The sequence below is a fragment of the Colletes gigas genome, unplaced genomic scaffold, assembly GCF_013123115.1.
Source record: "Colletes gigas isolate AHSC1104 unplaced genomic scaffold, ASM1312311v1 Colletes_gigas_Sc00032, whole genome shotgun sequence".
NCBI lineage: Eukaryota > Metazoa > Arthropoda > Insecta > Hymenoptera > Colletidae > Colletes > Colletes gigas.
The window spans coordinates 2,221,657-2,235,065 of NW_025106661.1; the positions used below are offsets into that span (position 1 = coordinate 2,221,657).

Here is a 13,409-nt window from a genome sequence, read left to right on the forward strand (position 1 = left end):
GCAGAACTTTTATGCGATATATTACGCAATTTTCTGAAACCGCAGCTTTTGAAACACATGGATTTAGTAAGAATGATGAATTTTTCTGTAGTCGAAAATCAACTCCCATTTAATAGTATAAATTTAGGAACAGAGTGTCTTAATTTTCTGCATCAACTGAATGCAGAAGGCAAGTCCGACATCGTAGAAACCGTAAAGAAAAATTGTTTAATGTTTTATATTACAGCTGCAAATGAAATTGGCAATCGATGACGAATTTCTTAGCAAGTTGTATGTTTTTGAGCCCACTTTTATATTAAATGATACAAATAGAGACATTTCCTTCAGAAATGTTCTCTTAATCGCTAAGGAATTCGGCGGTTTCGACGAAGAAGGACTGCAAACAGAATGGTCAGTATTGCCTTTGGAATTTACAACGAAAGGTAGACAGACGCTTATCGAGATGAAATTCGATGGTTTCTGGAAAACAATTTTATTAACGCGAAATTTGGACTATAAAATTAAATTTGCTGAATTGATGAAATTAGTAAATACAATTAGATCACTTCCAAATTCCAATGGCGATGCAGAAAGATTGTTTTCCATGTTACCTGACATAAAAACAAAGAAACGGAATAAACTTTCTTCGGCCAGCGTCAACTCTATTTGCGTTGTGAAATCTTCGTTAAAGGCGCAGAGGGAAAACTCTCAACCCATGGAGGTAGATGACGATCATCTAGCTCTATTGTATTCCAAAAATTTATATCATAGATTTGCTAAGAAGCAAAAGTGTAATTTAAGATTAAACGCAACATATGACAATAACTTTGAGAATTTTCCCGCTACGTAATATGACGAAAATTAAGGTACCGATTTACTACAGAGCTTTTCTCTAGAGAGATTTTTCTCTCCAGAGAAAAGCTCTATAGTAAATTCGTACTACAGTATTTTCTCTATATAAGCTCGGAAATCAAATATCATATCCCCTCTACTTATCCCCACTGCGTACCGTTAGAACTAAGCACTCGCTGTATCGGCGAGTATGCCTTCCTATGGGCGGTTCCCCAAGATAGCGGCGCGTTTGACAGTCGGTCGTCGAACATTGTCATACGATACGGGCTCAAATTACTAAGGCAACACTAGTGCAATAATACAAATTTTTTATTTTTCCTTTTCTTGTTTTGAAACTTTTAACATGTCTGTGACAGTTTTCTGATTTAACTAAGATCAAGTACAACATAATTTTTATTATTGTTTTTCATAAATTATAATATACATTTGACCTTTCTTTAAAGTGTATCCTCATCTGAAAAAAGGAATTGTAATTTAATTGACCTATCATTTATTTGCCGAAATCGTGAGACAACTCAGAGTAAAATAAGTTGGTTAAACAGTTTAAATTCGCAAGTTATGTATATCTTTTCGGGTTATATCACTATTGCAGTAAACGATCGATACATACATATATGTACTGAAGTTATGACACGATTTAACTAGTACATATACAATATTAAATCAACAACGAAATTCATCTTTATTTTTGTTCTTCCTTTTTTCAAACTTCATCAACATATTCGTGACACTTTTCTGATTAAAATGACACCAAATACGATATACAATTTAGGTCCTATTTACTAACGCAATAAGAAATCAAAGGCATGCATCGCTCAAGTGACTCCACGTCGGCTGTATCGAAACACAGGCGATGTTTACGCGAGCCTATACAGAATCAGTATTTCATTCTGCGACCTCTACCAAGAGAGGTAGAAGTCAGAATTAGAACACCGATTTCGTATAGGCTCGCATAAACATCGCCTGTGTTTCGTTACAGCCGACCCGAAGCGAAGGAAGCGATAGCAAATTCGGCGATGCTCGGCCGCTCAGTCCCTCTTTGTCATATGCTCGCTGTTCTTTTCTATACTCGCCGCCTCCAGTAGGCGTCAACAAAGTATCAAGAATCGTTTCTCGTCCACGATATAGCCGAGCGTTGAGCCCCGAGAGCGTCGCTTCTATAGAGACAATACTGTATTAGGCTGCAATGACAGTATAAACGTTTTCATGCGACGTCGCGGTAGACTGGTCTTGTTACGTCATCGGTACCGCGACGTAGGCGCAACAAGGTGTGATGCATGTACCGTAGACCGATGAGAAGAAGACGAGGCAAAAGTATGCGGGTATGATTGGTCGCTGTCGCTAAGCCACACCTCATGCACACGCATTCTAGATCGTCGCGCGCTATTAGTCGACGCGGTCACACACACTAATCGTGTCGCCTGACAAAGACGCTTGGAGACAAAGTGAGATGAGATGACGTCTGCGTTGCGGTGGATTTTAAACCATGGGCGTAGGCTCGGATTATAGCGTTCTAAACTTTCCAAGCCTACGGTCACTTTTTCGAAATTCAATAGAGACGCGACCTTTAAGACTTAAGCACTCCTTGTTGCCTATCATCCTCTCAAGACAGCCCACATGTTTCCACTTCAAGACTCTCTTCCCTTTTCAAATTTTAAATTCTACATCTTTGCAATACATTGGAAAACAATTTGCGGATAATTTGAAATCGTTGTAATAAGACTCTAAGTTTAGTCTATTAAGAACATTTAATTTCGTTATATACAGGGTGTACGACCACCCCTGGGAAAAATTTTAATGGGGGATTCTAGAGGCCAAAATAACACGAAAATCAAGAATATTAATTTCTCGATTGTAGCTTCGTTAAAAAGTTATTAACAATTAAATTCAAAAGTTTCAAATCGTTCTGGAAAAATTATTTTCGATTGCGGGCATCAATTACAATCATTTTTGGTGAATAGACATACCCCCGAAATCTTGCGCATTTTCGAGGAAAAAATTCAGTGCGGGCAGAATTTTAAATGTTAATAACTTTTTAACGAAGCCTCCATCAACAAATTGGTATTCTTGATTTTCGTCTTAATTTGGCCTCCAAAATCCCGTATTAAAATTTTTCCCAGGAGTAGCCGAACACCCCGTATATGTAAGGAAAAATAATTGACTTTTATTAACAATACAGCACAGTTTCCGTATTTACGTTTTCATTCATGAAAAGTTATGCACGAATAATAGTACTATCTCCCTCGAAAATACGGAATTGCTACGCCTATTGTAGTGTCCGAGTAACCAAGGCGTGGTGAGGTTAATAGTTTATTCAGTATATACAGATATTTAGGAACATCACAACTGGTTCGCCTCGTGGCGATACACTCGTGCCGATCTTCTTTTTGCACTCTCCCTCTCCTACTCGCCGACGCGTGGCGCCGCGACTACCCAGGATCGTAACTAGCAGATCCACCACACCAGGACCGTGACTAGCCGATCCACCACAGTTCGGCCATCCTGACGGATGATTGCCCTCAATCATAACAATTGTGCATAACATATCATACATAACAACAAATAAATGAATAATTTGAACATAAGGTAACATAAGTAATCATAAGGAATGAATAATCGAACATAAGGTAACATAAGTGTTCGCGCCCGAATTGTTGTAGGTCGGATTGGAGTGATGCGATGTCGTCGTGTTGGAGAGGTTTCAAATGGTTTATTTTTAATAATAACAAAGTGGACTGTATGAATGTTTTCAAGCGCGTTGAACTGTGGGAGGAACTGTTTCCCCCGCGCTTACTTTATCAAAATGCGTTCAACTCAAGTAAAACTGCTGTACTGTTACAGACTTGTTAGTTAGACTTGTTAGACTTAGTCGCTTAACGACTGAACCGAGAATTGACCTGGTTTGTCGGTTGACGACTGAAACTAGAATGAACCTGGTTTGTCGGTTGACGACTGAAACTAGAATGAACCTGGTTTGTCGGTTGACGACTGAAACTAGAATGCCCAATGTGTCCGGAGTCCGTTTCCTCCTCAGCTTAGATCCCCTCCAAGAGGTACACTTGGGGGGTGTTTTGCAAATTCATCTGTGGAATCGTGAGTCGATTGATTGGCCATCGACTTGGGAGAGGAGGACCCATTTTCCTGCCCCAGTTTGGCAGCAAGCTCCTCCTTCACCTCGGTGGTGGAGGAAAGTCCCAGGCCACGCTGGCGAGGGTGGCCGAGGTTTCCTCCCCAAGTCGACGGCCGCGTTAATTTATCGAGGAAGAAACGGAACTCCGGATTATCCACGCAACAAGGGGTTGCGTCTGGTCTACGTCTGCTTTTATGGCTATATTGTTCCGCGTGTCGGCGGTGGCCTTTGTCGTCGGTGCCTACATTTGGCCTCGACGACCGTACCACCCGCGGAACAATATAGCCCTTCGCTGGTCAACTCGAGTGTCGCGTTTCTTTCGTTTTCCAAAAATGCTATTCTTTTACATTGACATTTGCCAGATGCGAGAGACTCGAAGACGTTTGCAACGTAGTACCGATCCCGCATCTGGCAACATAAAGGACCGGAAACAACTCGAGTTGGCCAGCGGAATGAGCGAGCTTTTGTTTACCGAACATGCCGCCCACCTTGAACGGCTGTCGTTCAAAAGAAATATCAATAAATACCAAAAACATGGAACAAACAACAGTGGTAGTGTACTAGTTTAACACATATCTATATCTAATTCGATTGCAAGGCATCCTACGCTACTATTTACAAATGGTACAATGGTTGATGATCTTGCAACGTAAATCTAAATATTCTACTACACTTAACATTGAGAAAGTTTATACACATGCAGGCTCGGCTGCCGCGGATTCATTGTTTTTTGTGTCACGATTAACACTCGATCCAGGCTGATCCTTTGGGGATGAACTTTCATCCTCCGTAGGCAAAATGCAAATTTTTGCCACAGGTCGCTTTATGACTCCATCGGCTGTCCGGATGGAAACGACTCTGGTGATCTGGTCAGTGCCTGGGTGTAGAGCCGTGATTCTTCCTAGTTTCCATCTTAGAGGAGGGAGACTAGCGTCTTTGATGACGACCATCGTGCCCACTCCGAATCCTTCTGGTACAGCGATTTTCCATTTATGTCGCTGTTGCAGCTGATGGAGGTATTCCAACTGCCACCGTTTCCAAAAGTGCTGCGACATTGCTTGGAGTAGCTGAAACCGACTTAAACGAGTAGGTTTGACGTCAGTGACGTCAGGATATGGAAGGTCCATGAGTGGGCTGCCGGTGAGGAAGTGACCAGGAGTGAGGGGATTCAGATCTGTGGGATCGGTTGATACAGGACATAGTGGCCGAGAATTCAAACACGCCTCTATCTGCGCCAGAACAGTGGCCAGTTCTTCAAATGTTAGCCGAGTTTCCCCAACGACTCGAGTCAAAAGCCGTTTCGCGGACTTCACGCAGCTCTCCCACAATCCCCCGAAATGTGGAGAGTATGGTGGGATAAAATGCCACTGCATACCCTCAGTGACCGTAAATTCAGAGAGGGTATCCCTTCGTTTTTGGTCTGCAAAGAACTCTTTGATTCTCTGCATTTCATTGCGTGCTCCTACAAAATTGGTGCCGTTGTCTGAATATATTTCGCGACACCGGCCTCTTCGCGCAACAAACCGTTTCAACGCATTTAAAAAGGCATCCGTCGATAAATCTGAAGCTACTTCTAAATGGACGGCCTTTGTGGCTAAGCAAATAAACACGCAAAGGTAGGCTTTAGTCGTCGTCTTGCTACGGACCCTTTCTTTCAGGTAGAACGGACCCGCGTAATCGACACCGGTAGAAAAGAACGGCGGTCTTATTCGTATTCTCGGTGCAGGCAACTGCCCCATCAGGTAGCTGGTACCCTTTGGCGCAGCTCTATTACATTTAACGCAGGTTCGGATTATCCCCTTGGTCAGATTGCGTCCCGTCAATGGCCAATACCGCGTTCGAACCATTGATAATACCGTTTCGCAACCGGCATGTAAAACGCGTTCATGTGCACGACGAATAATCATTCGCGTAACATTGTGATTCTTCGGTAGAATCACTTGGTGTTGTTGGTAGTATTTTAGCTCCGCATTGGCAAGCCTACCGCCCACCCTAATGAGCCCCTTGTCGTCAATAAATGGGTTTAATGACCGCAGCGGGCTATTGGATGTCACTGTTTGGTTTTTACGCAAGTCAGACAGTTCTTGCGTAAATGCATTACCTTGTACTAATCGGAGGATGACTACCTCTGCAAGATCAAGATCCTGCACCGTCAATTGAGTGCTCCACGGGCGAGTGGTGCGATTGTTACGAAGACTCACTCTATGTTTTACTGTGTGATAGAATTTTAAGCAGTACGCAATCACACGGAGCAAACGTGTGTAGTTTGAGAATTTTAATAGGAACCCCGGTACTTGGGATGCGATTTCCCTTATTACAATACAAGAAATGGCCCTTTCTTCAGGAACTTCTGCTGGGATATACCCAGTGATTGGCCATTCCGTTGATGGCTGTGCGAGCCATGATGGACCGTTCCACCAAAAAGATAGCTTGTCCAAAGCGGAAGGCTTGACTCCCCGCGACAATAAATCAGCTGGGTTGTCCCCAGAAAGTACGTGGTTCCATGGTCCCGTCGAAAGTGTTTGAATCTCAGAAACCCTGTTCGCTACAAAGGTTTTCCATCGGTTCGGGGACCCCTTGATCCACGCTAGTGCTATCATTGAATCGGTCCAATAGAATTCTTGGACCTTTTGACTGCGGGACGCTACTCGAACCTTATTCACAAGTTGCGCTAGTAATAATGCCCCACATAATTCCAAGCGAGGAAGGCTTATTGTTTTAAGCGGTGCCACGCGTGTCTTTGCGCAGAGGAGCTGTGTCAATGCTTTGCCCGTTTCTGAAATCGTGCGCAGGTAGATGCACGCCCCAAATGCCCGTTCGGAGGCATCGCAAAACCCATGCATCTCTACCTGCACAGGATTCGGGCACAATACGCACCGAGGAATTGCGAGCCGTGTTAATGACCTGAGGTCCGCATAAAAATCATGGAACTCGGAATGAATCGCTTGTGGTACGGATTCATCCCATGAGAGTTTTAATTGCCATAGCGACTGTATAATTAGTTTTGCCTGGATGATGACAGGCGCCACTAACCCAAGCGGATCAAAAATTTTGGATACTTCGGATAGAATTGTTCTTTTCGTAGTCCGTAAGACTGGTTGAGATTCTACACTGACTCGCAACTCATCGGTGCATGGTTCCCACAGTAGTCCAAGAGTCTTTGGGTCCTTTTCTGCTTGTAAATTCAGATCTCTGGATTCCGTTAGAACCTCTTGAACCACTGCCGGAACATTTGAGGCCCACTTTCTAAGTGGTAGGCCTGAAGATTGCAATATTTTCTCAAGTGATACTTTAATTTCTATTGCTTGTTCTACTGTTTCCGCGCCCGTTAGCAAGTCATCCACGTAGAAGTCGTGGATGATGATATTACTTATTACTGGATCTAGATGAGACTGATCCAATCCAATTTGCCGAAGGACGCAGGTCGCTAAAAACGGCGCGGACGCAGTGCCGTATGTAACCGTATTCAATTCGTACGTTTCTAATGGGAGCGTAGGTTCTTCGCGCCATAGAATCCGTTGAAAAACTCGCTGCTCGGGAGCGACTAAAATCTGCCGATACATCTTGGCGATGTCGGCGCTCAAAATAATCTGATGCTGTCTGAATCTAATGAGTATGGAAAATAGATCGTCCTGAACAACAGGACCGATCTCTTGAGTATCATTTAAAGAATATCCGGAACTGGTTTTCGCGGATCCGTCAAATACAACGCGCATCTTGGTCGTTGTGCTTGCTGCCTTTGTCACCGCATGGTGTGGCAGGTAATAGGCAGGACCGGCCTGCGTTCGAGAGTCCCGACTTACCTGAGTCATATGACCCAGTGCGAGGTATTCGCTCATAAAAGACACGTATTCTGTTTTCAGAACAGGTGTCCTGTTCAATTTTCTTTCCAAGCCGAAGAACCTACGCTCCGCCATGGAATATGAATCGCCGAGCTTTGCCAGGTCCGAGTTAAACGGAATCGTAACAATAAACCGGCCGTCGGAGTCTCGCTTTACCGTCTCATTAAAATGCTCCTCGCACGGGTGAGCTGGAAGGTGACCGAGTGTTGGGATTTGTTCGATATCCCAAAATCGAGTTAATTGTGAATTTAATTGATCATTCGTGACTACATTGCACGACTGCGACTCCGCGTTGAGCGACGCCCGAATTTTCCCACCGAAAACCCATCCGAACTGGGATTTGAGCAATACCGGAAGACCCTGTCCCAGGCGTTTCTGTCCTACGCTCATTATCTCCCACAAATGCCCATTCCCTATTAGCATGTCTACATCACGCGGTTTGTCAAAGGATGGATCTGCTAATCTGACATTTGCAGGGATGTTCAATGCTGATTTGGCGATTTTAAAATTGGGAATATCGGAAGTGATCTTTTGCATCAGTATGCATGACATCGTAGTTGAATATCCGTTTTGCAGCGATTGTATTGTAACGCGAGCCTTACCCTGAGCGCGTTTACCTGCGTCCGCGGCCCCTACCCCCGAGATCGCTAATTGGGTCGGTTTACAACTCAAGCCGACAAATTTCGCAAATGACTTTTTATGATATTTACTTGCGAGCCTTGGTCGAGTAACGCCCTACATTCAAATTTTTGTCCCTTGTCGTTGAGGACATGTATAATAGCCGTGGATAAAAGAACATGCTCTTTTCCCGACGAGTCATGAGTTGCATAACTCTGAGGGGGCGTATTATTTACTACATTTGCTATACTAACGACGGGATCTGCAACCACGGGATCTACGGTAGGCGTCGAGTCATTTTTTAAATGAATCAACGTATGATGGTTGCCGTTGCATTTGTGGCAATTCCCCTTGTTGCAGGTGTTTGAACCATGACCTGGTCGCAGGCAATTAAAACAAATACGGAATTCTTTGACCTTCATAAACCGAGCGTACGGAGTCAAAGCTTTAAACCGTTTGCATTGTGTGAGAGGATGATCCGACGAACATAATGGGCATTCTAAACTTTGCATGCTAACCAGCGTCATGGGGTGAGGTTGCGGTTTCTGACCTGGGTTCCTATTTTTCGGAGGGAACGGACCCGGAGGTATTACTCGAACTGACTTTATTAGGATTTTGTACTGCTTTTCGAGAAATGTCTGTAAATCTGCCAACGTTTTCTTACGGCCTATTTCCGCGACCCGTTTATCCCACGCTTCGCTCGTTTTCCGGTCGAGTTTGGTCGCTAATAAATGGACCAAGATCGTGTCCCATTTTTCGACGGGTTCCTCCAGCGAGGTTAAGGATTTTAAATTGTTGTTAAAGTCGTCTAAAAGTTGCCTCAGACTCGCCGGTGAGTCCTTTGGCAACGTCGGCAAGTCGAACAATGCACCGACGTGGAAATCGATTAATTCATTTGTGTCTTCGTAACGCTCGCACAAGAGCTTCCACGCGGCCGTGTAGTTTTCATCTGACATCGGTAATGCTTTCAATGCCCGAGCAGCGTCTCCCTTTACTGCTGATCTCAAATAGTGAAACCGTTCGATATTGCTTAACACGGTATTTTGGTTTATCAATGATTCGAAGCTGTCTCGAAAATAGACCCATTCTCCGACCGTCCCGTGAAAACTGGGCAACGGAACTGACGGCAATCTAACCGAGGGTGCCGCTACGGAGGCTGTGGGTGATGCAGCATCTACACGAAACGTCTGTTGCGCGGTAGAGCTCGGATTCGGAACCGGAGCACGCTTAGCCGAAACATGTTCGCGAACCGCGCCTATGATATCGAAATACGCGTTTTCGAACGCCTCGCGAATTTGATTTTGCGTGTGTTCTTCCGGTGTCCCGGCGGTGATCGCATCGATGCGATCCTGAATCGACTCAAATCTATCGAGTAAATGGAGATTTCTGTGCAACCGTTCCTCCAATGCAGCAGCCCCGGTGGTTGCTCGCTGCGTCTCGAAACATGTCTTAAATCGCGTGAGCGACGATTTAACGCGACCGCGTTCCTCGACTAACTTATTCAAAGTATCCTCTCGTGGGGTGGCCATTGTTCAGCGCAAAATGAGAAGTAAATGAAAACTCGACTCACCGGACGTAGACAAGAGTCTGCACAGGACTCGCTTAGACGGCCTCTGCAATTCTCCAGGAATCGGTGGTCCTGTTGTCGTGCCCTTGGAGTGCTCCTTGGTGAGCTGAATGAAGCGTCTGTCGCCTCGTAGGTTGCTGAATGAAGCGCCTGTCGCCTCGTAGGTATACTGCCACACTGGCAGTTATCCTCTCTCGTTCACGAACGTGATGGGTCACACGATACGGCGACTGTCCCCGTATCACACTCTTTGCAATCGAGTGTACTCTCAATCCACGATCCGGCTCGAAGGACCAATGTTCGCGCCCGAATTGTTGTAGGTCGGATTGGAGTGATGCGATGTCGTCGTGTTGGAGAGGTTTCAAATGGTTTATTTTTAATAATAACAAAGTGGACTGTATGAATGTTTTCAAGCGCGTTGAACTGTGGGAGGAACTGTTTCCCCCGCGCTTACTTTATCAAAATGCGTTCAACTCAAGTAAAACTGCTGTACTGTTACAGACTTGTTAGTTAGACTTGTTAGACTTAGTCGCTTAACGACTGAACCGAGAATTGACCTGGTTTGTCGGTTGACGACTGAAACTAGAATGAACCTGGTTTGTCGGTTGACGACTGAAACTAGAATGAACCTGGTTTGTCGGTTGACGACTGAAACTAGAATGCCCAATGTGTCCGGAGTCCGTTTCCTCCTCAGCTTAGATCCCCTCCAAGAGGTACACTTGGGGGGTGTTTTGCAAATTCATCTGTGGAATCGTGAGTCGATTGATTGGCCATCGACTTGGGAGAGGAGGACCCATTTTCCTGCCCCAGTTTGGCAGCAAGCTCCTCCTTCACCTCGGTGGTGGAGGAAAGTCCCAGGCCACGCTGGCGAGGGTGGCCGAGGTTTCCTCCCCAAGTCGACGGCCGCGTTACTTTATCGAGGAAGAAACGGAACTCCGGATTATCCACGCAACAAGGGGTTGCGTCTGGTCTACGTCTGCTTTTATGGCTATATTGTTCCGCGTGTCGGCGGTGGCCTTTGTCGTCGGTGCCTACATTTGGCCTCGACGACCGTACCACCCGCGGAACAATATAGCCCTTCGCTGGTCAACTCGAGTGTCGCGTTTCTTTCGTTTTCCAAAAATGCTATTCTTTTACATTGACATTTGCCAGATGCGAGAGACTCGAAGACGTTTGCAACGTAGTACCGATCCCGCATCTGGCAACATAAAGGACCGGAAACAACTCGAGTTGGCCAGCGGAATGAGCGAGCTTTTGTTTACCGAACAATAAGTAATCATAAGGAATGAATAATTGAACATAAGTTAACATAAGTAATCATAAGGAATGAATAATTGAGCATAAGTTAACATAAGTAATCATAAGGAATTTAGAAAATAGTATTCTTAACCTAACAGTAATAACATCTTAAAATAACGATATCTCTTAAAGTAAATAATATGAATTAATTACATTCTCCCCGAACCCAATGTTTCATATTCTCCGGTGCACAAATTCCTTCGAAAGGTATTTGCGTTAATTGTTCACCTTCCGGATCACAAACAACATATCTGTCGTTCTGTAACACTCGCTTCACCGTATAAGGTCCTCGAAATTTAGGCAAAAGCTTCTTATTTACGCCGGGCGTAACGTCTAGATTCTTAATTACTACATAATCACCTAACTTATACTTAGTAGGAACTTTATGTTTTTTATCATAATATTGTTTATTATATGCACCACTCGTTCCAGTTTGCCTAACAGCCTTTGCTCTAATTTCGTTTAAATCTCTATCTATCTTATTTTGTTCTTCTAAAATTACTCTTAACTCATCATTAATACGGCCTGTTTGATTAGTGCCAAAAAGTAATCACGCGGGAGTATCTCCGGTTGAACGATTTACCGTGTTATTCAAAGCAAATTCAATATCGGCTAAAACGACATTCCAATTACTTTGACTTTGGGCCAGTTTCGCTAACATAGGTGTTAACGTTCTATTTACCCGCTCGATTTGCCCATTCGCATGAGGCGTAACCGTGGCTATTAAGATATGTCGAACTCCATATTGCGATAAAAACTCTTTAAACTTTAATGAGGTAAATGCGCTGCCCCTATCACTTATAGTTTCTGAGGCTATTAATATATCGTCTAAATAAATAAGTATTTCTCCGAGATCAATAAGTGGACGAAACACAGTGTGGATATAACGCATAAAAAATGACGGTCCATTCGACAGTCCAAACGGCATGTGTGTATATTCATACTGGCCCATAAAGGTTACAAAAGATGTATATCCGATAGACGATTCCCTCAGTTTAATATGGTGAAAAGCATCCTTAAGGTCAAGTTGAGTGAAAAAATTCTTACCACGTAAACTGTCTATTTGGTCCTCTATCCGAGGAATTGGGAAATTATCCCGAAGCGTGATTTTATTCAACTCTCTATAGTCTATCGCCATCCTAATTTGTCCATTCTTCTTCTTCACTAATACAATCGGACTACTATATTGCGAGTTGCTCGGCCGAATAATTTCCCTTTTTAATAAGTCCTGTATAATTTCCGTTACCGCTATTTTCTCAGTGCAAGAAAGACGTCGAGGATTAAAGTAAAATGGATGATGGTTAGGCTTAAGTATCAGTTCCATTTCCAACTTAACATTAGGCGAGTCTGGACGCAATGCCTCTACATACCGATCCCGAATAATAGTTTTTACTTTATTTTGAGTTTCCCAGTCTAACTGTTCATTTATCTTAAGATCATTAGAATCCCCTGGCGGTTGATTGTCACTTACGTTAATGTGTAATATTTCAAGTATAGCAGAATCGGTTTCTGCTCCGCCCTTCATTTTACTAATTTTTACCGTTTTCCCAAACTGAACTTCAATACTGTCATTTGCAATAAAATCTCGTCCTAACAAACATTCGCAAGACATGGTCACCCGAGGTACTATAAGAAAATCGATAAAAACTTCACAATCCTGTACCCTAACCTTTTGCTTAAGCCGCCCCAAAATGTTAATCGGACTCTTATTGATCCCCTCAAATTTCGAATCATCTAGATAAGGATCTATAGTTATTTCGGCCGGTATTCGCGCTACGTCTAATAAAGAAATAGGACTGCCAGTATCTAACACTGCTAACATGTCACCAATGTCTAAATTTACCGATACAGTATACGAAGGAATTAAAGCGTCATTTATTTCGACTAAACGTGTCGTCTTATCTTCGCCTGTTGATGTAGGTCGTGACTGCATTGCGATCTTCCGGCGAGGACAGAACCGTTTTTGATGATCCACCGCCCCACAGATATAACACGAACCTCTTTCGCGTGTCGGCTTCGGGCACGCTGACATCACATGGCCTATCTCGTTGCAGTTGTAACAACGCAGAACACCACCGCGCACTCCATCTCCCTTAGGCTCCCCGATCGACGATGATGCCAT

The 13,409-nt window shown here is 43.9% G+C and overlaps 1 protein-coding gene across 1 annotated transcript; it reads right to left on the minus strand.

The window, feature by feature from the left end:
- Window positions 1–4,650: 4,650 nt before the first annotated feature.
- Window positions 4,651–8,355, minus strand: LOC122402060. The gene has a single exon (XM_043404571.1). The coding sequence runs from the start codon at window positions 8,353–8,355 to the stop codon at window positions 4,651–4,653; it is 3,705 nt and encodes a 1,234-aa protein (XP_043260506.1).
- Window positions 8,356–13,409: the final 5,054 nt, after the last annotated feature.

Coding starts and splice junctions, on each gene's coding strand:
- LOC122402060 (XM_043404571.1), bottom strand. CDS start 8,355: ATGTCATGCATACTGATGCAAAAGATCACTTCCGATATTCCCAATTTT.